This window comes from Myxine glutinosa, chromosome 1 (assembly GCF_964187855.1).
Source record: "Myxine glutinosa chromosome 1, kmMyxGlut1.1, whole genome shotgun sequence".
Classification (NCBI taxonomy): Eukaryota; Metazoa; Chordata; class Myxini; order Myxiniformes; family Myxinidae; genus Myxine; species Myxine glutinosa.
The window spans coordinates 188,903,723-188,928,270 of record NC_136261.1 but is presented as its reverse complement, the minus strand read 5'-3'; the positions used below and the strand labels follow the sequence as shown (position 1 = coordinate 188,928,270).

Here is a 24,548-nt window from a genome sequence, read left to right as displayed (position 1 = left end):
GAGGCACCTGAGCTAAATTTCAAGTGTAGGGTCTGAATGACCTGAATGAGAGGTTGAATCTGAATGAGAGATGAGGGATGAGATGAGATGAGAGGAGAGATGAGCTGTGAGATGAGCTGTGAGCTGTGAGCTGTGAGCTGGGTCTGAATAGCAAAGGGTCTGAATACTTGTGCCAATGTGATATTTTAGTTGTTTTTTTAAAATAAATTTGAAAAACTTTCTAAAATCCTGTTTTCTCTTTGTCATTATGGGGTATTTAGTGCAGATTGATGAGGGAAAAAATGAATTTAAACGATTTCAGCATAAGGCTGCAACATAACAAAATGTGAAAAAAGCGAAGGGGTCTGAATACTTTCTGAATGCACTGTATATCGATTTTAGCCTTATGACTCACTCAATGGTGAAGAATCACTTTGAAAAGTTTTTAAATTTTCATCAATTTGTGCTTGTCACACATCCAACCTGTCCACAAAGGTTCGTGCCAATCCGTCCACAACGTTTTTGTGATATGCTGTTCACAGACAGACATAACCTCCATCCACCAACAGTGGCACAGGTAATAACAGGGTTATGACAACATTTCATCGGTTGGAATATCGTTTTGAATCCGACTCAGGTTGGTCATTGTTGCTAACATAACCAAGCATCTCTCTCGCTTGCTCTACTTTCCGAGCGTCTTGCAAAGCGGTTGATACGGAACGACTGGGTTGGGAAAGCGACAGCAAGCCTTGGGTGTGTTCAGATACTAAGCGGCTAGCTATCGCTTGCCAAGCCAGGCGTTCCTTATCAACGATTTCGAATGGAGTGCTTAAGCCACCTCACCTGGCGAGAACTCTACAACAAACCTGGTAATTGAACACACCCCTTGGGTGAACTGCATCAACTGCGCGCACCCATAAATGATGCAACCAACATGCACGTACCGCACACGAATGAATCTTTACATATACGACGACAGTTCCCGTTTTTAATGTCCACCTACACAAAGTATTTAACTGCTGAGGATTGAGCAATACTAATCAATGGCGAAGTCCAGCTTCCTGGAGAAAACGCAAATGCACCTGGAGATAACGAGCGTGGGTTGTTGTAACATTATTTATATCACAATAACATTTCTTTTGAGAACCGTTGCCTTCTTCACATTCTCATTCATATGCAAAAGATAATGCAAACACAGTCGCCATGGTGAGGCACCCCCTGCGACTGACTATCTTTTGGTGCAGGCCTCACACGCACGTTTTAAAGCCAGGCGTATCATTTACGTTCGAAATGAAGAAATATTATATCTACGAGGATGAATACACTTTTCCTTGGCGATTGCCTTTTGCCAAAAGGGTTTTTTGAAACCTCGCAGGAGATTTTCAAAGAAAATCTTTTCAACAAACGGCATTCGCATAAGGAAGTAACAATGTCCAATAACAAGCCGATACCCAGATGACGAAAAGACGCATTCTTACGCGATGACATCACTCACAGCGGTTATCAGTACGAGGTGACGACACCATGTCGATTTCCCTTGGCCGCCGCTACGATTCGGCGTACGTCATGACGTACGAGAAGATCTTAAAAACGTCAAGCGTTAGAGCGTCAAACCTGAAGTGATCTTCTTCTTTCCTGCGTGTTAGATCGGGTGAGGCTGCACTCTGCAGAGGTCCTGGGTCTTAGAACGCGTCAGTTTCGTGACAATTTGCTACAGTCTGCGAGTAAAAGGTTCCGTTCCAGCGTTTGGCAATGGCTCATTTGAGTGAAAAGCCTGTGCCCGAAATGGCTGATTCCCCGCTTCTTCCAGACTCCACAGCCGCACCCTGCCCATGTCCAGGTTGGAAGGCGAACAGCGCCGGTAAGCTTGTAGGATTCTATAATAGGATTGAGGGGACACGTTTTGGGGATTGTGAGGATACGTTTTGAGATTGTAGCTATATTTATTTATTTTACGTAGTGAACGCTCGATCCCGAGTGCGGTTGTAGTCACGAGTTGAGGTTGCTAGGCCTGGGTTGCAAATTGCTGTTATTGTTAACCTGCCGTTTCGGCACCTCCACCGAGGTGGAGCAAGGTGTGGTTAGAACGCCGGCATAATATGGATTTGTAACAGGTTGTTATGGCCGATGTGGCTGCCATTGCACCACGTGCAATCTAATGGAGTCGTGGTTGGTGGTCTGCAATGGTGCTGCCATATTGTCATCGTGTCCCTTCCTGGAGCCGAATGTTCGGTGCTCTCAATTACGAACCTTGAGTGACATTATTGACTCGTTGGCGTCTCCTGCGATGTGGCCCAGGCGGTCATTCGGACACGCCCTTTAAAGGGCGTGGTTGAGGTGTTGCAGTGTTTTAGGGTGTAGGTAATAATTAATACCGCAATGATTATTGATTGGTGCCTAATGACAATAATTATGTGCAGTGTAATTAGTAATAATAGTGTAATTAATACTGCTGCCCTCACGCACTCTGAGCAGACACCCTTAACTATTACACTGCCATGGCTGGTTCATTGAGCTGTGTACATAATTTGTGACCTAAAGATAACTTTGCATTACAAGCAAGGGTGATGTTTGCAGAATAACTCCTCTGCAGGGTAATTGTGTAGAAATGGCTTTTGTTTGATGTTTTGTGGTTGAAACGTGCTTTTCGCTCCACGTGGTCATGCCGCATTATGGCTTGGGCTTGCCCATATTGGCCTGTAGTTGCTCCCCCATTTTGTTCTTGGTCTCTGTAGGATTTATTTTGAAGCGCAGGATAGCTGGTAGACTAAAGGTATGTGCCATCCCCTGTGCTGTCTAGCCAGCAGGTTCATGCAAGACTTCAGCTTGAAAACTTATCCTGGTCAACACCACAATTGGGTGGAAATAATTGGGCACAGATGTGGAGCACAGAGGATTTTTCAATTGTTCGTTTCGATCTCCTATTAGTAAAAGTATTGCGATGTGAGAGCTGGCATCATTGTGATTTTTGCTGCCAAAAAGGGTGGCCTGCTTCAGCAAAAATAATTCCGCATCTCTGGCTCGATGGAACCCATTTGCTATTGGCTCGTCCTTTGAAGGGTTGGAGATGTGAGCCAGATTCAGACCTGGCTTTTGAACACCTGGGACCAGATAAATGTTTTAAACGGTTTTCGTAATCTACTGTAGTTTTTGCTTTTAGTGATGGAGGTTTTTGGCAAATTGAGCAAGCATAAGGTATCAAAAAAAAAAAAATCCTCCATTGTTTGACATTTATGATGTCATGATGTATGGTTTTGAACAAACTATTCAGATTGAGTTTTATGGCTTTTATTTGAATACGGCTCATTGTACCTGACAAGGATAGCATGGTAAACTTTTAGTTGTAATTAGTAATGGTTAACTATTTATTTTTCTTTTTTAGTTTTCCCTTTAGTGCTAATTCGTTTTCCAACTAATTTCACCATTAGTTGACCATTTGCTTCAATTTCGTATGCATTGTAATGTTTCTCCCACAGTGTACATTTTTCTCACCCAGTGGCTCCGCAGTGAAGGTACATTGATTGTTATGTAACTGTTCTAAAGCACTGGACCTTGTCGTGAGGGCACTCGGTGACTGCACGGGTACTGTCTGGCATGGTTTATGCTCTCGTGATCACTTTCACACCCTGGTGTGCCACATTGCAATGACCGCACATGACGATATAAATGTCGTGTTGGGGGGAGGGGAGGGGAAGGAGGGGGGAAGGAAGGAGGTGGGCTCTCCTTTACCCCACCCTCTTATCCAAACTTCCCTCCCACCCCTCAACTTACTCCTGCTTACATACTACAGTACCACTTACATTCCCTGGCTATTGCCTTTCTACCTCTTGTTTATACGTCTGCATCCTAACTGGTTATCAACCCTTAAAGTTGGTATGGTTACTAATGTCGCATATTACCGTTGAGGCTTATCTGCAGGAACTGACTAATTTTCCAACTGCTTGCATGTCAATGACTTCCTTTTTTTTCTTGACTAACGCATACAGTACATTTTGAAAAAGCTCCAATTTGGTTGAGTAATAGGAGTTTTCTTTCTGTCTTAAGACATCTGCAGAAGGTCTTGAGAAAGACTTGGCCCCTTACATAGTGGCTTTATGGCTTGTTTGGGTGAATTCAATTAGGAAGCTAGGGGGGGGTAGATGTACAGGGTGTCTCAAAATACATGGAACCCGTCACTGCTAATAATTCTGCCAATATTAATGTTCTTGTTCTTTTTTTTCAGATTTGAAGAGAGGAGACCATAACAACTAATAATTTATCAATCAAAATGCCTTGGACAAAGGAGGAAAAAATTTTTTTTGCGTCACTACTTATTTGGAGACGAAATCATTCAAAACGGTGCAAGCAAAATTTTGCAGGAAGTTCAACTTCAACAACTATCCCCAGAAAAACCAAATTTATCATTGGGCACACAAATTTCAAGCCACTGGATCAGTAAACAACCTCAACAAGAAGGCAGAAACACCCAGTTCTGGCAGGAAGCTGACTGCAAGATCTCCTGACAATGTGAATGTGGTGAGACATTCTGTCGGAAGGAGCCCGAAAAGGTCCATCCGAAGACGTAGCCAAAAGCTGGGTCTTTCACGTGCGTCAGTGCAAAGAATCTTGATCAAGGACCTTCAGCTGTACCCATACAAGATCCAGATCAAGCATAAACTCACACCAGCTGACATGGCAAAACGTGTTGTGATGTGCCGGTGGTTCGAGAACAAGATCGAAGAGGATCCTGACTTTCTTGATGTTTGGTTCAGTGACAAAGCACACTTCTTGCTCTGTGGGCATGTCAATAGCAAGAACAATGTGTTCTGGGGCACACAAGCCCCAGACGAGGTGCTTCAGAGGCCCTTGCACTCTGTGAAATGCACGGCCTGGGTGGCCATCTCAAAACATGGCATAATCGGACCGTTTTGGTTTGAAGACGCAGACGAGGAGGCAGTCACTGTCACAAAGGAGCGTTACATTGTGGTGCTCAAGTTCTGGAGGGGACTTGGGAGACGTCGTGGCGTGAATCGAGATGTGCAATGGTTCCAACAAGATGGGGCAACTCCACATACAGCCAACATCACGATGGAGTGGCTGGACCACCGATTCCCTGATCGGCTGATCAGCAGGCGCTGCGAACCCGAGTGGTCTCCGCATTCACCCGATCTGAACCCCCCAGATTTTTTTATCTCGGGGTTCTTGAAGGACCACGTGTATGAGAATCGTCCTCAATCCATTTCTGAACTGAAAGTGGCCATCACCCAGAAGATTCGTGCCATCAGGAAGGAAGAGTGTGTCAGGGTGATTGACAGCTTCGCTCGTCGGAGTGTCTAAGGCGCAAAGGCGGTCATTTGGAACATGTGCTCTAATAAATGTATCCTTTGAGCCAGAGACCTCAAATCTTCAGTTTTTTCATTGTTATATCAGCTTCCAGGAAATGTAATCTTTTTTGGAGTTTCTTGTCTGAGTAATAAATTATTATCATGTTAATGGGTTCCATCTATTTTGAGACACCCTGTATGTTACAGATTCAAGATAGAACTAGACCGGCACTCGGTAGAGAGCATACCTCCGCCATGCTGAACTTTGTTTTGTATCCCACTGATAGGCTGGATATGGATTCGGACCTGAACCAAAATCTAATCTGCTTGTTCTTGTCACCTAACCAACTCATCCACCAAGTTTATTAATAACTCGTCCATAATTTTTTTTTTTTGAGATATCTTGCGATGTATCTTTTTTGTCCCTATCTCCCAATGGTGAAGAATCACTTTTAAAAAATTCTACAAGCTGGGTTCCGAATCCGGATCTTCACCAAAATGTAATCGTTTCGTCCTTGTCACATACACCACATCTCTGCCAAATTTCGTCCGAATCTGTCCACAACTTTTTGAGATATTTTGTTCACAAACGGACAGACAGGGTTGAAAAGATAACCTCCATCCACCTTCGGTGGTGAAGGTAATAATTGAGAAGTTAGCACTGAATATTGTTAATGTTGCATTCAAGTACCTAGTATTTTGATTGAGCTGTAATTGAATGAATGGTAGCGTTGCCTGATCCAGGCAAGCTTGGTCTGTGGGAAACCAAGATCTAACTATGTGTGGATTAGTAGGATCCCTTGTTTTCCTTTTTCACGTGTTAATTTTGGTTTGTATTTTCACTTCTACATAAATTTGATGCTGCACCATTTTCTAACATTACGTCCCTTTTCATTTATTTTCATGATCATTGCCCATCGAGTCTCATCTGATAATTTTTATTTTTGTATGCAAAATCTAGATGCGTGGAAGAATGACGAGTCGGGTTCGAAGGTAATGCGTTAAAAGTGGGATAATGGGGCAATGGATGAGGGAACGTAGCAGGTAGAGAGAGAGAGAGGTAATGAAGGTTTAAAATGTTGTCATGGGTAGGGATTCTGGATGACTTGAAGATGGGGGTATACTGCCAAGCTGTGGGAAGTCAATTGCACAAAATGATGTAAGCTGATCCATAAGTGGGATAAAGCAGTAGAGGTGAGAACTAGGCCTGGATTTTGGTGTTTCACGGCTAGGTGAGTGGAAGAGTACCTGACATGAAGGAAAAAAAAAAAAAAAATTCAGAGGTGCTGACAACCTGTCTACAATGAGATGACAGCAGGCCCTGTGCTTGTGCTTCTTTGAGGGAGATGAAAGTGATTATTGAGCTTTGGAGTCTGTATGTGGAGGGCAGTACTTGTACTGCATTCTGCTTTAACCAAGTGTCCTTTGTAGGCTGAGAAGCTCGGATTGAGGATGGCTTTGCAGGCCAGCTTTCATAAATGGTCCACCTGACGATCTAACAGGGTTGCAGATGTGAGCAGCACACTCAAATGATAAGTGAGCTCTGACCTCTGTGCAAATTTGCATCCGTCCTTCCCCGCCTGAAAACAAAACCCAGACAATCTCGCTGAGGTGACCAGATTTTGTAGTTGACCCAATCCGTCAACCATACATTGTAACCTGAACCATGTCGGTGGCTTATCTATTGCACAAAACTTGCTCTAACTCCAACCGTCGTTGTTGTCTTTACTGTCTATGGCTTAATTGCACTATAAAGGAGTGTACCTTAGTAAATGGGAAGGGTGGGGGAAAGAGGGGAAATAAATAAATGTAAGACCAGTTACAAGGGATGTGGCTATGTGCTGTCCTATTACAGGAAACAAGTTCCCATCCTAGTTCTGCAAGCAAATAAAGAGGTGAGGTTTGAGAAAGGTGTTACTCTAAAATCCCCCATCTTAAAACTTCAGCATAAAACCTCCCACCCCTCTCCACCTGCTCCCCAAGCACAGAAAATACATCCTTCAAACAACCTCCTGGAGATTCCTAGCCTGGTCAAGGAGGCATGGGGAAGTATATGTGGGTAATACAAACAACAACAACATGCATTTTAAGGCCATTTTCCCTGCTAGAGCAGGGGTTAGCCTTGCAGTCTCCATGACAATCATCTCCATTTTGCCCTATTTTCTGCATCTCTCCTTGTTAAGCCCCTTGCCAGGAATTTCTTCGTCGACCATCTTTAGCCAAGTCTTTCTCGGTCTTCCCCATCCTCTACTTCCTTCTACATTCATTTCCATCACTCTTCTCAACCAGTCACTTTCATCCTTCCTCAACACATGACCAAACCATCTCAACCTGTTCCTCTTCACAGCATCAATCACAGGCTCTATTCCCATCATCTTTCGCAATTCATCATTTGTCTTCCTCTCTTCCTCTCATTTGTCTTCCTCTCTTCCTCTCATTTGTCTGTGGGTAATACAAACCGTTTCACAATTTTATTCTTGCAGGTTGTTCTTGTTCCATGCTTCAAGTAACCACTGGATTTTACAAACTACCTTCACCTAAGTTTGTAGGAAGCTATTACCCTCTGCTCTTTGGTCAAATTCCCGATACCTGAATGTCCTTGCCAGTCCCCTGTACAGGCTCGAATCCTCCTAACAGGTCCCTGGCAGGATTGGTCAGTCGGTAGCATGCTTGCCTCTCGGTTGGCTGGTCTTGTATTTGTTCCCCTGTGAAGTCTATTGTGACTAATTGCTGACTTAGTTCTATGATGGGAGTTCCACCTGTCCTCATTCTGAAGGGGAAGTAAAATAGTCCAGCCATGTACTTTTGGGTGGTTTGATGTTACAAATACCTCGGCATTTCAACTTGAGTAGGCCAATTTGTGCTTGTTCCCTGCCTTCATCTGCTGTGCATTTTAAAAGGGCATCATGTAATTATAAGTGGATGTTGAGGCTGGTACTTGGTAGTGAAAATAGGGTTGGTATTTGGGAAATTATAAAAACAAAACAAAAAAAAACGATCAATATGAAGTTTACCTCCAACATGGGAACGATATGCCAAATGAGCTCTTGTGGCTAGTCACCTCTTCCACCTAAGGTGAACGGAGGTCGTTTTCACCCCTCTGTCCGTTTGTGTGCAGGATATATGTAGTTGTGGACAGGTTGGGTGTTACTAGGACAAATTGATTAGATTTTGGTGAAGAGACAAATGCAATAATTTTTATTTTATTTTTTCCTTTGTGTGATTCTTCACCATTGAAAGACAGACAAAAATTATGTTGTAGCATGATATTTCGAAAGGTTGTGAATGAGTTGGTTAGGTCACAAGTACAAGCCGGTTAGATTTTGGTTCTGGTCCGAATACAGAACCGGCCTATCAGTTTGGAGGTATGCGACCGAGTGCCCGTTCTAGTTTTCGATGTTTTTTCTGCTGCCGGTTTGCATAATATATTGTAAAAAAAAAAATTCCCGTCAGAATTTGTGGAACTTCTATCATTTGCAACAAGTGTATGTTGAGTAATGTGTGGGAGCAAATTGTTATCCCTTGTGATAAACATGAGTCATGGAATGGAGTACTTTGTTTGGAGCTGCATTGTCACTGTTTGTAAACAGTAGAATAGTCTGTTTGCAAGTCAAATAGTACTTGTAATATCTTGTCTTAATCTCCTGGTTGTCTATTTGTATGCCTCGGTTCTCGAAGGTGGCCGGAGGCATATGTTTTTGGGTTGTCCTCACTGGCTAAACATCGTTTTTCTCAGCAACCACATGTCCAATTGAGACAAAACTTTCAGGGTAGGAATGACACCCATGCAGAATGTTTTTGTGATTGTTACGTCATAGGTCATTTGCTATGGCAGCAATCTTGGATTAAACGCAAATAATAAAAAAATTATCAAAAACCGCTGAATGGGAAATTTTGAAACTTGGCACATTGTAAAGTACCCTCTAATGGGGAACAAAAGCATGCTAATATCATAGCTGAAGTGGTATTCCAGCCAAAAATATTTTAATCAAATTCCTTATCCTAAAAATCTGAAATTGCATGCACATGATCTATGACCCATTTGTATTGAAATATTAAATTTATGACCGGTCACATGGTTTGGCAGCCATATTGTATTTAAGGAAAATATTAAATAATTATATCTCTGAAACAGCTCACCCTGTCGATGCAAAATTTTACAAATGTCTTCTAACTACTGTTGCATATAGTTTGAAAATAATGATGTCGTAGGTCATGTGGTTTGGCAGCCATCTTGGATAGAAAAACGAACCTTATCCGTTCAACACGAAACTTGTGATCCCCTTCCCATACATATGCAGAGTACATTTTTGATGTCATATGTCATGTTGTATGGCAGCCATATTTGCTTGAAAGCCTATATTTAAAAAAATAAAATAATAAAATCCCTTCTCTGAAACCGCTTCACTGATCGATGTGAAAATGTGATGTTGAAAACAGCTGAAGGATTTAAATCAGACTTGTTTATTTTTAGAACGGTGAACGATGGCATCCACCTGTTGTGGGACGATGCGGCGGCATATTGGCGACAGTCGCATTGTCCTAGTTTTTAATGTTTTGTTCCATTTAATTATTATTGTTATTTTAAATGTAAATGAGGGACCATATTCATGCCATGTTTAAACCATTAGCAGTAGTGTCCTTATTTAAAAATATATAGAAAAACTCCCTCCCCCTCCTTTTGCGCAACTTTGCCTTCTGCCCATTCCCCCCCCCCCCCCCCCCCCCATGCAGATGACCCTTCAATTCATCGTTTGGTTTTGATCTGTGAAGAAATGGTTTTCGCATTTTTAAAATTACTTTTCTTGAGTTGAAATAGCAAGTTGTCCTTTGTGGCTCCACCAGCAATGCTAGTAGAGATTGCCAAATAATTTCATCCTTTTTAAGAACCCTCCCCCCCCCCCCTTCTCCCTTCCCCTTTTGGGGAGAAAAGTCTTTGTGTACAATGGGGACACATCCTCATCTATCTCTCGAATTTGACAATCTGCTGATGCAATCTCATGCACCTGCCCTTTGTCCTGTCTCATGGGTGTTGCCCAGCCACTTTGCTTACCTTTGTCCTGTCTCGGTATTTTATTGAGGTTCAATAGTTTAGTTTTCAGTTTGGTGTTACTTTTCTTTAAATATATATATCCTGTAATTTAGTGTTGTTAAAACCTGCTTTATTTTCTTTCTGCAGTGGTGGACCTACTGCACTGGCGTGATGTGAAGCTCTCGGGTGCCATCTTCGGGACCACACTCATTCTGCTTCTCTCGCTATGTGTGTTCAGCGTGATCAGTGTCGCTGCTTACCTTACCCTTGCCGTAATATCGGTCACCATCAGCTTCCGTGTCTACAAGTCGGTGCTGCAGGCTATCCAGAAGACCAACGATGGACACCCGTTTAAGTGAGATTCGCAGAGTATTTTATGCCATTGACCTGACCCTCGGAACCCTGAACATCAATGCACAATTTTGTGGAGATTGCCCCAGCCACTTTCGATTCTTTAATGAACGTGCATACATTCCGATAATTACCTTTTTGATATTATTGTTGCTCCTGTACGTATTTATTCAAATGTTAACACCAGGCTTTCTTCCCCTACCCATTTCCCTTTTTCTGCCCTTGATGTATACCATATGTGATAACAAATGGTTCTCGTGGCGTTCCTAAATTTTTATGCACTGTCACTCGCTCTGTGACAGGAGTAAGAAGAATTGTATATTGTTTGAATTGTATAATGTAATTATGACTAATTTTAAATAATTTTGTAATATGGTCTAATTTTATATGTTATGAAATTCTGATGAATATAGTTTATTCAAATAAAGATCAATGTACGAACTTTTCTACTCTAAAGACGCGAGGCAAGTTGGTGGCACGTAGGATTTGGCTTGAATCAGGGTCATCTATAAATTGAACTAAAGGATCTTGTTGGGTGCCTTTGACTGTTTTCTCTCCTGCAGGGAATACCTGGACATGGACTTGAATATTTCACAGGAGTCTGCACGCAAGTACATGGACATGACTTTGTCTCACACAAACTGTGTTGCCATGGAGCTGCGCCGTCTGTTCCTCATACAGGACCTGGTGGATTCGCTCAAGGTTATCCCAAACACATCTGACCTTGTTGTTACCCCATGCGCGCGAAGGCAAAAGTGGCGTTGAGCAATTGGGTCACTTTGTCTGCAAACCTCGGTTTATGATTGACTAACAACTTGATTTCAATTGAATGTTATGTTTTGAACTTTAATGAGAACATGAACCTGTAGTTTCGTAGTCCTTTTCTCTCTCTGAATTCGGAAAATTGTAAGAAATAACGTCCTGATCGCACAGAGGTAAGGTAATGTTTTATTTTTGAACGATTTATTTAAAAAAAAATTTTTTATACCTCTGCCACCAAAGGTGGATGGAGGTTGTTTTCAACCCTGTCTGTCTGTGAACAAGATATCTCAAAGTTGTGGATGGATTCGGACGAAATTTGGCAGAGAGGTAGCGTATGTGACAACGAAATGAATAGTTTGGTGAAGATCCGGATCCGGCTACCAGAATTTTTTAAGTTGTTCACCATTGTGCGATAGGGCCAAAACTGCCATATAGCAGGATATCTCAAAAAAAATTGGACGAAACTTGGTGGCGAGGTTGGGTGTTTGACAAGGACTAATAGTTTCGATTTTGGTGAAGATCTGAATATGAATTCGTATATGAGAATTCGTTAATTTTAAAGATATTCTTCACCATTGATAGATCGGGCGAAAAGCGATTGTATAACATGTTATTTTACAAAGATTATGGACGAGTTGTGCGTAATATTGGTGGAGGAGTTGGTTATGTGACGAGAATAAGCCGATTAGATTTTGGTTCAGGTCCAAATCCAGCTCCGGCCTATCGGTGGGATTTTAAAAAACCAAAAAAAAAAGCCTTTAGAGGCCATTTTTCCCCGCAAAGCGGGGGTTGGCCTTTTTCGGGCACCGTGGTTGTTGTTTTCTTTGTTGGTCCCCTTTTTGAAGCAGTTTTACGGCCGGATGCCCTTCCTGCCGCCAACCCTTTTTGTCGCCTTTTACGACAAACGGGGAATTACCAGTGAACTGGTACTCAATTAGCCGACCTCGGAAGGATGACAGGCTGAATCAACCCCCCTGGCGTTAATTCAGCGATCGACCGGGATTCGAACCCAGGATCCTCGGATCCTAAGCTGGCACCCTAGCCGCTAGCCCAACACCAGGATAACCAGGGTGGGATACGAAACGTAAACTGCTCACTCGGCGGAGGTATGCTCTCCACCGAGTGCCGTTCTAGTTTTATCCTCTGGCAGTCAAACAAAATTGAAAATCCATACAAACAGGAAATTTACTGTTTTAGGGACATTTTCAAGGATCCATACAGGCACGAAGAACTAATCTAGCATTAAATTGGGTGGTGTAAAAGGCACTTTCTTGGGTATTATTTCCAAAACACCTATGGGGGGGGGGATATATATATATATATATATATATACACACATACATACACACGTTATGGTGGTAAACTTTCAAAACAATTTATATGACCTGTAAAATGTTTTATTTCAATTTAATTATATAGTTGAACACAAGAATCCATCACTTTCGGTACACTTTCAAACCCTTCCGTTTAGCAGTACTTGGGCAAAGTATTACAGCATTTTACATCATGACCAATAAAATTTGCTGCTTGTGCACCCCACCCATTTTTTTCTTTTCTTTTCTTCTCAAGACTGCGCAGGGTAAGGTGTTCTATGAAATCTCTAGTTACCCTGCGCTCACAAAGCAAAAAGCGGCATCAAGGATTTTGGTTGATTAATCTACGCACATATTTTAAAATTCATTTTCTCACCAACTGTTAATCCGAATGACAATTTGTGCATACCTCCGCCAGGCTGAAGTGTTTTGTATACCACGAATAGGCCGGATCTGGATCTGGACTTGAACCAAAATCTGATCGCTTATTCTTGTCACCTAACCAACTCATCCACCAAGTTTAGTCAAAACTCGTCCATAACTTTTTTTATATCGTGTTATATACAACAACAACAACAACATGCATATTAAAGGTCATTTTCCCTGTTAGTTTCTCTAGAGCTAGAGAAATGTTATATACAGTCACGTGAAAAAGCACCCCATGTAAGGTTTTGACTTTTTCACCATATTTCAACATACAGCTATTTGATCTTTGATTTGATCAAACAACAATATTGATAGATAAAGGTGATATAATATAACAAATATCATGAAACATTTACATTTTGTAGTCCATTGTATAATTTAAATAAACATAAATACAAATTTCGCATGTGGAAAAAGTAAGTACACCCCTACATTTATCACTACTTCAAACACCTAAAATTAGAATCAAGTGCAAATGATTAGAACATCGTTAGAGGATCTTGGAGGAACCTGTCTCATTTAGACCTCAGACATTTCGTTTGGGGTGCTCTTTGTTGTTGAAGTGTGTGGCGTCACCATGCCTTGATCAAAAGAGCTCTGAGGCCTTCAGAAAGGGTTATGGATGCCTACAAGTCTGGGAAGGGATTTAAAAAGATGTCCAAACAATTTGAAATCAATCATTCGACTGTCCGGAAGATCATCTACACGTGGAGAAGATTCCAAAAAACTGCCAACTTGTTCAGCCTGAGAGCAGACCGCAAGATGCTGAAAGAAGTCTCAGATGACATTCTGAGAACCCCCAGAATGTCATCACGGGACCTAAAGGTAGCTCTTGCCACTGTTGATGTCAAAGTACACGAGTCTACCATTAGAAAGAGGCTGCACAAATTTGATCTACATGGGAGGTGTGCCAGGAGGAAACCTTTGCTGTCCAGAAAGAACATCAGGGCAAGACTAGTTTGCCAATGAATACCTAGGCAAAGACCAGCACTTCTGGAACAATGTGCTCTGGACAGATGAGTCAAAGGTAGAGCTATTTGGCCACAGTACCAGACGACATGTTTGGCAAAAACCAAAGACAGCATATGACCACAAGAACCTGATACCAACTGTAAAGCATGGTGGTGGAAATATTATGGTTTGGGCCAGCTTTGCTGAGTCAGGGCCTGGGCAGCTCACCATCATAGAATCCACTATGAATTCTTCATTGTACCACAGGGTGCTTGAGGATAATGTGAGGCCATCTGTTGGAAAGTTGAAACTCAACCGAAGGTGGACCTTGCAACATGACAGTGACCCTAAACATACCAGTAAATCCACCAAGGAATGGCTGAAAAGAAAGAAATGGAGGGTTCTGGAATGGTCAAGTCAAAGCCCGGATCTAAATCCCATCGAGATGTTGTGGGGGGATTTGAAATGAGCTGTGCATGCAAGGAACCCCTCAAACATCGCACAGCTGAAAGAATTCTGCATGGAGGAGTGGGCAAAAATTTCTCCCAGTCGATGTCAGACTGGTAGACAGTTATATGAAACGCCTACTTGAGGTTGTTTCTGCCCAAGGGGGCAATACCACCTATTAGAGCCAAGGGTGTACTTACTTTTTCCACATGTGAAATTTGCATTTATGTTTATTTAAATTATACAATGGACTACAAAATGTAAATGTTTCATGATATTTGTTATATTATATCACCTTTATCTGTCAATATTGTTGAAATGAAGATCAAATAGCTTTATGTTGAAATATGTTGGAAAAAGTCAAAACTTTACATGGTTAACTTTACTTACTTTTTCACGTGACTGTATATCGCTTTTCGCCCATCTCTCAATGGGAAGAATCACTTAAAAAATTAAATAACTCTCGTATCCGAATCCATATTCAGATCATCACCAAAATCAAATCGATTCATCCTTCTCACACACCCAAGCTGTCCACCAAGTTTTGTCCGAATCCGTCCATAACCTTTTGAGACATCGTGCTGTGTATCTGTTTTAGCCCGATCACTCAATGGTGAAGAATCACTTTAAAAAATTATATTAGCTGGATCTGGATCTTTACCAAAATCGAATTGATTAGTCCTTGTCACACACAACCTCCACCAAGTTTCGTCCACATCCGTCCACAACTTTTTGAGATATCCTACTATATATCGTTTTTGGCCCTATCCTCCCAATGAAGAATCACTAAAAAAAAAAAGAATTCGTATCCGAACACTTATTCAGATCTGCACAAAAATCGAATCGATTCGTCCTTCTCAAACAACCAACCTATCCCTTTCGTCCAAATCCATCCACAACTTTTTGAGATATTGTGCTGTACATGGTGCAAAAAACTATCACTCAATGGTAAAGATTCACTTCAAAAATTGTCGTATTCAAATCCGGATCTTCACCAACATTCAATCAATACTTCCTTGTCACACACCCAACATGTCCACCAACTTTCGTCCAAATGCATCCACAACATTTTGAGATCCTGCTATATATAGTTTTTGGCCCTATCTCCCAATGGTGAAGAATCACTTGGAATATTAAATAACACTCGTATCCGAATCCACATTCCGATCTTCACCATAATCGATTAGGTCTTGTCAGACACCCAACCTCCAAGTTTCATCCGAATCCGTCAACATTTTGAGATATTGTGCTATGTATCGTTTTTGGCCCCATCTCCCAATGGTGAAGAATCACTTTAAACATTCTCCTCGCCGGATCCGGATCTTTACCAAAATCTACTGATTTCGTCCTCGTCACATACACTACCTCACCACCAATTTCGTCCACAACTTTGATATATCTTTTTCACAGACAGACATGTAAACACAGACGGGTGAAAACATAACCTCCATCCACCTTTGGTGGCCGAAGTAATGTGTCAACGATGACGCAATTGGTGCCTTCATTATGACATCATAATTTGACAAGTTCAACGCTTTGTGCAATCGGTTGGAAATTTCCTGAGCATGATCTATGCAACAATTATATTGGAGAATGTAAATTTATGACGCCATTGGTCACGTGGTCTGACAGCCATATTGGATCAAAAAAGAAAAACCCTGAAACGGAAGTTGGCTTGCACGAAGTCGACTGCGCAAGTTAAGTGTTCCATAAATACCATCTAGTTTGAATATAGTTATTAATTTTGTAGAAGAGCACAATGATGTAGTTTCCAGATTTGTTGGTCGTAGTTTTTTATTTATTATTATTATTAGTTTTTTGTTTTTTTCCTTCTGTGACCTTGCTTGTAGCAGTGTTTTGTGGGGTTGGAATTTGTATGAATGCGGATAGTTTTAAGGTTATGTTCTGTTCTCAAGCAGAATGTACACCTAATGACTGCACATACCCAACTGTTTGAGGTCTAAGAATTTTGGTAAATTCCTTTTCATGCAGCCAGATATTAATCCTGAACGATCAAGGTTTTTAGCTCACCTGGACTTTAGTCTGGTGAGCTTGTGATTGAGCAGTGTCCATAGGTCAGTGAATGAGTTGGTGAGTCCATAAACACTTCAGTCATAATTTGAACCAAACACATGATTTTGATGAGCCTGGACTACAACCTTAATCACCTGTGATGTACCAAAGTTTGTTCGCAGCATTAAAAAAAAAAATCGGTTTTATGGGGGGGTTGACCCCCCCTCCCTCCCCACCCCTTCGTCGCCATCCCTTAACCCTTCCCCTCCCCCTTCGTCGCCACCCCCCCCCCCCCCCCCAAAAAAAAATCAGGTATTTGCTCTGTACACACACGATTTCAATGATACTTGACCACAACATTGATCGCAAGTGATGCGCCGAAGTTTGTTCACTGCATAAATATCAGGGTATAATGGTGTATGTGGGGGGTTTGAGTGATTGTTGCTCCTGTGTTAGGTGAGCTTCAGGACATACGGTCCTATTTTATTTTAGTGGAGACTGCACTTTAACTGTATCAACAATGGGCTGTGGAAATTGATAAATGAGCATTTCAATACATGGATTCAAAAACAATTTGCTTGAACTGCTGTAAGATAGTTTCAAAATATTTGCTTTATCTGGAGAAAAAAAAAAAGTATTCAAATGTTGGCTTATGGATCAGAATAAATAGTTAATGTATTGGGAGAGGTGGGAGCACAAGCCCTCTGTTGATGTTGGCATGTTACTGCAGATAGACCAACGTAGTCATTTTGATAACGGTCTCGCCTTGCTACACTACTCCACTGTCACTACAGCAGAGAGCATAAGCTCTGGTCAAACTAACCGACTTATTCTCAGTTGTCCTGATGACAGACATTATTAAACCCCATGTCAGTATGAAGAGGAAGTTGAGTAAAGCTGCCTGCGCATGTGCTGAAGGTTACTGTGAATATAGCGAGTCATCTTTAAACACCAATGGTGCCAGCGTATTTGGTATTATTTTTCAGGCCATTAACGACATCACCCACACGTAACCTTTGGAATGGGATTTCTCGTTTAATTTTTACTTGTTCAGGAAGTGCAAGAAATATGTAAATAGTTTTTCCTGTTTGGCGTTTACATCTGAACTTGTGGCTAATGATGGGATCCTTGTTTCAAATCCTTTGTTGTTTTATTTTGTTTGTCCTTTTAATAGTGCAGTACATTGTCCATGTTTTCTGATAAATTTAGCGTTCAAGTTCTTCCATGAGCTTTATTACAATTTAAAAATTGCTGAACAAAGATTGCATACAAAGAATTTGTCTTAAGCTTATTGTGGAAAAGGAAGGAAATGTTGAAGTGAAATTTAGGATGAATCTACATCGAACTCATGATTTAAAGATTGCTGTCAAAGGCAGTCAGGTATAAAGTGTGGCTTTTGGTTTGAGTTCAAGCACAGTAACAACTGTTTATTTATTTATTTTGCTAATATCAAACTTTTTTTTGAGGAGAATTTATAGAATGTGAGATGCCAAAATATGTAATGGCAAAGCAGGACAGCTCGGTTTATATGATGGGGTTGATCAATACTCGTGTTCTTTTCAAGTAATTTGTTCTTGACTGGAGATTTGAAAGGCGGTGTTTTTCTTTCTTTTTTCTTTTTTCTTTTTTTTTTGGGGGGGGGGGGGGGAATGTTTGGTGGTTTGCATTTTCTGTACCTGCCAGTTTTTAATCCAGTGTTTGTGTCACAGTTTGCCTTGCTGCTCTGGCTGCTGACCTATGTTGGTGCCATTTTTAACGGCCTGACGCTGCTCATTATCGGTGAGGCCACCCAGGAAAACTTCCGTTTGCCATCGTGCAGCTCACATAAACTTGTCAATATTATCTTAATCCTAACCGTAAATACCAGATCTTCTCTCCACCAGAAAGTCGGTCTTTGATTCACCTTGGCACCTGGCATGGTTGGCATTCACTTCCTGATCCTAAAATCTCATTTGAGCCTGTTTGCCATTTTCCTCAGCAGCATTTCTATTGCTGGTTAGCTTCTCATCTGAAAGTTGTCAAACACAACCTAATCCAGAAGGAGCCATATATTATTTGTGCACAACAACAACAGACATTTTAAGGCCATTTTCCCTGCAAGAGTGGGGGTTAGCCATATATTATTTGTGCACAAATGTGGTATAATTTAAAATCCCCCCCAACTTTATTGTGCAAATATCCCCCCCCCCCCCCCCAACTTTATCGTAAATTGCACGTTTATCGTGCAAAGTTTATTTCAATTCCTTTCATCCTAAAATCAGTCTGATTTTATCTGTCAGGATGGCAAATGCTCCATAGATTTAAATACAACTAATCTTCAAAAAATCTACCAATATTGAAATTTGTAAAAGTGTACCTATCAGTCGTTTGTGAAGGCTCATCTCCAATAACTCATGAAACTTTTCAACCGCTGAGTTTCTCAATCACACTTGATTCCAAAGAGTTCCTGCCAATCATAGAATAACAAAAAATTGTACTATTGGAAAGCTAATAATCTATTTACTTGGAACAAAAAAAAAAAAATCGTGTTGCATCACTAACTTGCTTCTTTCCGAGTTTGAAGAAGCGCTAATGGTTTTGGTTTGGTTCTTTTTTTTTTCTTTTAATTTTTCCCACCACGGTTTAAGCGGAAACATTCCTCGTTGTACCAAAGCAGGAGCCATTTCGAAGGACATGGAAGGAGCACACAACTAGAGCCCACGTGCAAAAAGATCCTTTTTTCTCGTGTTAGTAGCCGATTACAGTACCATTTTGCTTTTAAACTCACGAAGGAACACGTTCCTATAGCATATCTGATTTGTATGCTAACGCACATTTCTACAACACACACTTCCCAAAAATACAGCCATTGCTTCATTTCACGCGACAGGAAAATATCTGAATTGCCAGCCAAACCCGGCTTGGCTCGGAAGTACAACTCGCAGAGTTATAGTTCGTGTACAGCATTTATGAGCAAAGTGGTCATCTCCCTACTTCCATTTCTAAAGTGATGACATTGAAAAAAGAAAAAGCCCAATCTACTTTATTTTGCCTGGGAACTTGCTTGCAGTTAAGATGCCTGATTAACTATGATCCAAGTTCTTCAACCTGGAAGCGGTGACATGAAATTTGCTGCATACATTGAACTGGCTATAACATTCAAGTTAAGAGTGAACTTGCAATTTTCAAAGTCTAACTCGATGGCTAGTGTGGTGTTTTATTCATCATGTGGAAGATAGAGCTCCAGTGTCGACTATTTGACACCATTGAGCAAAGAGTTAACACAATTGTGCATGCTGTCCTTGGTTTGTTTGTCTTTAATCTCAGCTACTCAAGTTCAGTAACTAGTCTATAAGTATCCATGGTTGGTGTAGCTTATTTGTAATGATCTTCAAATCGTCATGTCAATGTATCATTTTATTTGCAGAGTAATGTTGCTGCCAAAGCAGTTCATATGAAAGGGTTATGTTGGGTGGTTTGCAGTCGCCTTCGAGTCAGGACCAGAATTTGGAATTTAGCAATGTTGCCAACGATTGCTCTCCTACTGTTCATGGATATTGCTAGTGGAACCTTGATGTCTATTACCTAATGCTAGCAGACAGGATGCCCAGTTTAACATTAAACACCAGGATGACTGTTTATAGTTGTGCCGTGATTTGAACCTAGACTAGGCAGGAGTGTGTGCATACATCTAGGGCCTAGACTATCCTGCCAGCCATGATCCTCTAATGCATGAAACTATAATTGTGAGAAATTAAACGATTTTATTCAAATGTTTATTGGAGAAGCTCCTTTGTAGATGTCCTCAACTGATAAAATATAAAGGTGAGCACCACAATCTGTGCTACAATTTTTCCCAAGTTTACTCTACATTTGCTAAAATACCTATTGGAAATGACATACACGACTCACCATAAGTTAGGGATATTGTGGGAGTTTTTTTTTTAAATAGGGGTTAGGGTTCGGGTATTGAAATCAAGAATGCTGTTTTTTTTCACTCGTTAATAACCATAGAATTAGGACCAACAACTTTTTTCAACATAATTAATACACAAAATCAACCACACTAAAGAACCTGCCAATATCCCTAACTTATCGTGAGTAGTGTACTTGTACAGAATAATTTATTCTCATTTGCATCGGAATGCTAATTTTTGAACAAATTGGGGACTCATTTGCTTGTTTGCAAGTTCTGTATATGTATATATATATATGTATATATGTATATATATATATATATATATATATATATATATATATATATATATATATATATATATATATATATATATATATATATATATATATATATATATATATATATATATATATATATATATATATATGTTATGCATTGCATCTAATGCACGTATGTAATCACTGCTTTTGTGACGAAATCGAAATACAATTTGAGAAACGTATATATGTTTATATTCACTTTTTTGCACATGTTCCCCTACCTATGTGTGGGTGGGGGAGTTCTAGTTCAAATTTTATCAACCTTGGAGTGGGAGCCCCATGTCAGTGTGGGCTTTTTGAGAAAATTTTAGTTTTTGCACTCCTGGTAAAATTTATTTTTCTTCATTTAAAGTTGATCTATGCACTGGAAACAATGTAACCTGGTCGCGTGCTTCCCAATCCCCATGTATGAAAAAAGTACGAGTTGTGAATCAATTATTCACTTTTCTGCCTTCTGTCTGGTTGTTACCTACCCATTTGGCATTTCAACTGCTCATTTAACTTTATTGATCTTGAACTCATTCTTCCATTTAAAAAAAAAAATGAAGCTCTTGTCCTTATTTTCCCTCTGAGTCCCATATTTGCATGGTTCTTACTGTTCTCATGCTATCATACAAATCCTTTGTTCCAGCTCTTGCCATATTCCATTTGTGTACAGAAATGGGAAAGAATTGTAAATCTTCAAGAAACCGTTTTTCGGACATGTCGTAATTTTAAAAGATTCTTGTGTAATCTATTTTGTCACGTTGCAGGTTTGATTGCTGCTTTCACTCTGCCTAGTGTTTATGAGAAGTACCAGGTGAGATTGTTTTGCAGTCCCTTCATGCTGTTTATTCTAAATAGGGGCTGCAGCCCATTATTTTTTATTCCATGACAATTATTTTTATTTTTGTCCTATTGCCCTTTATCTTACTGTTATCTCAAACATTCTGAGCCAGCATTATGTGGAGGTATCCATTACATACTTCGACAGCCATTACCATGCAATTTATTGTCAACAAAGAATGACTTTGCTTCTGTTTGTAGGACAAAATTGACCACTACGTTGACCTGGCAAGGACGCACATTAAGGATGTGGTTGACAAGTGAGTACTTTGGAGGAATATTGTTGTTTGTACAAGAGTACTTGATTATCTTGATTTACCTGAGCCATTCATAAATGTCTCGTTGTGATCATTGACAGTAAAAAGTTTAACTAGTCATGTTGAGCTATTCTAGTTTGAAAATGTAATTCTTCAAGCTTTAATTGAATTGTTGAATAGAATGATAGCTCGAAGATTGGTCGGTGTGCGTGTACCTGTGCCCCAATATATGCATGCATGTGTGGCCACACGTTACACATCTTACTATAATTCACCAAATGTCCGTCCATTCGAAGGTACCGCAAAAACGGCTCAACCGATCGCAACGATATTTTGGGTGGGTATTCCTGGGACCCCTGGGAGTAAAATAGGCTGTATTGTTTTTCCAGTTTTTCCAAACACGATGGAATAATATTTACCAATATCAACAGTGATGTGGCTTTTGTTGAAATTCTACAAATACTGTTTATTCTACGTACCAGGAGAGAGTATTCTACGTACCAGGAGAGAGAGAGAGTAGATCGAATCCTGACGAACTCTTCCTATATAAACGTGCGGCTCCGAAGTAACATGGCAGCGTGTGCAAAGCAACTGAGAAATACGTGTAACGGCCGCTTCCTTTTTGCAGAATTCAATATTTTTTTCAAAATGGGCGCTATGTACTGTTTAGATTTTGATGATTTGCGTGTGATATGATTCAACTGATGTTTGTTTATATGAATCGTTTAAAATAAAAAACCTTCAATTTCTGATATTTTGCCTTTTCATTTGGGCTTCCCAATTGAAACCCTGCCCATAGGGCGGGTACCATTGCTAGTTTTAATAAGAAAGAGATTAAAGATTCATTTTCCCATTTTAAATCTCATTTGATGTTCAACAAATGAATATCAGTATCAGATTTAAATAGTTATTGCCACCAAAGTTGCACTGACCTTGAAAGGTTACTTTTTGTGCTCTCAACTGCATCTCCTCCTGTTATCGTACAGTTTGCTTATTGTGCAGATTCTCCATTAAAATATAATTATTTATTTATTTAAATATCTTTAGATTATTTGTTGTTTAGTATTGCAACGTGTTTGGCTTAGGTGCCCCTTGATCTGCCCCTCACTCCCCTCAGTATCTACCTCACTCATCCTGTGTGGTCCTCAACCCCCTGCCCCCAGCAAGGTTGTGCCATTGAATTTTTATTTTATGGTGCACTCTTAATGTTACTTAGAAATTAAATTTATCTTTATTTGCTCTCCTTGAGTCTTTGGCCATGCACTTTGTAGGGCACTGTCGTATAATGGAAGTACTTGGAAGTACTTGTATGTTCTTGTGTTCGTGCTCCTTTCATCGTAAACATATTTTGGCTTTTAAACTGCACAGCCTAATCGAACCAGAACAAATTCCTCATAGAATAATAATGGCAATGCAGCCTCCTTTTGTGCACAATTAATTCAAGCATTGTGACCCATTTTGTGCCCGTAATTCGTACTGATTAAAAAGAAAATCGATCTCCTGATCAGCCATTTCCTTGTCCACCACTCAATCTTCATTTGTTGTAAAACGTACCAGAATCGCCACTGATGACGTGATGTATGTAACAATGGATTATACATATAGCTGCTGAGACTACAAACAGAACCTAAAGATTTTCGGTCACACTTTTCTTGAACTAATAGGGTCCACCTCGTTTTACTTGTTGATAATCGACTTTGACCTGTTTATGCAAGTTGCAGGCTATTTTGTGGCATAATCGTCATTTTGGATTGGCTGAATTGACATTTGTTCGCTGCTCTCAGGGTTCAGGCCAAGATGCCTGGAGTGAAGCGCAAGGAAGGGTGAGGTTTTGAAGCTTCAGCAACGTCGCATTTCATTTACCGCCTTCTACAGGCCGCTGATCTGTGGAAATGAGAAGACGTCATCTGACATTGTAGAATTGACAGAATACATGTCATTCTTTTTCTTTGCTCTTGAGATTGTTTGTACTTCCTTTGTGGCACACTGTCCAATTCTAAACCCTCCTCCCCTTCCCTCACCCTACCTAAAGTAGTTTATTGATGTATTGTGATTGAATGTGACTGTGCATGTCTTTGTAGTTCGATCCCTGCAGGCTCACATTGTAGATTGCTTGGTATTGTGCGTTTAAGACTTGTTTAAAAATAATACGCACATTTTGAATCTATACTTCTATTGTCATCATGGTTTGAGCACGAGGTACAGTGAGCGAACATATATCGACATTGTTGTATGCTCGGGTTTGCGTATTGGTAATCTCGCTGGCCAATGTCTGGCCTGTTTCCGTGAGTTGTAATTTGTACCATGCAATGCTTGTATCTGTGGTGAAATTCAGAACCAAGGTTTGTGGACTACTACTGTGTGTTGGTCAATACATTAAAAAGCCTGAACTTTGTGCAACTGCCTTTTTTGAATTCAAGGCATTTAATGCCCTCGAGTCAGTTTATTGATTTGAAACTTTATGCATATGATCGATTAGCCATGTTTTACAACCAACCACTGAGGTATGTACCCATGTGGCCGACCAAAATGAGCTCTAAGCTCAGCCATCTTTCGGGGGTGTGCGTGCGCATTTCCCGACAAGTAGCGTTTGTGGCTGTGTGGTGGGAAGCGTGCATGTGACAATATGTACCAGCTTTGATGAACTTGTGTGATCGATCATATGCATAAA

The 24,548-nt window shown here is 40.5% G+C and overlaps 1 protein-coding gene across 1 annotated transcript; it reads left to right on the top strand.

Annotated features, from left to right (window-relative positions):
* The first annotated feature begins 1,530 nt into the window (after positions 1–1,530).
* On the top strand, positions 1,531–24,272 carry LOC137432232 (reticulon-1-A). Its single transcript, XM_068123982.2, has 7 exons — positions 1,531–1,840; positions 10,462–10,669; positions 11,229–11,367; positions 18,287–18,356; positions 21,548–21,594; positions 21,822–21,880; positions 23,662–24,272. Exons 1-7 carry the CDS (start codon positions 1,732–1,734, stop codon positions 23,702–23,704), a joined length of 675 nt encoding a protein of 224 aa, XP_067980083.1. The 5' UTR covers positions 1,531–1,731; the 3' UTR covers positions 23,705–24,272.
* Positions 24,273–24,548: the final 276 nt, after the last annotated feature.

Coding starts and splice junctions, on each gene's coding strand:
- LOC137432232 (XM_068123982.2), top strand. CDS start 1,732: ATGGCTCATTTGAGTGAAAAGCCTGTGCCCGAAATGGCTGATTCCCCG. Junction 10,670..11,228: donor AACGATGGACACCCGTTTAA/GTGAGATTCGCA, acceptor TCTCTCCTGCAG/GGAATACCTGGACATGGACT. Junction 21,595..21,821: donor GTGTTTATGAGAAGTACCAG/GTGAGATTGTTT, acceptor TTCTGTTTGTAG/GACAAAATTGACCACTACGT.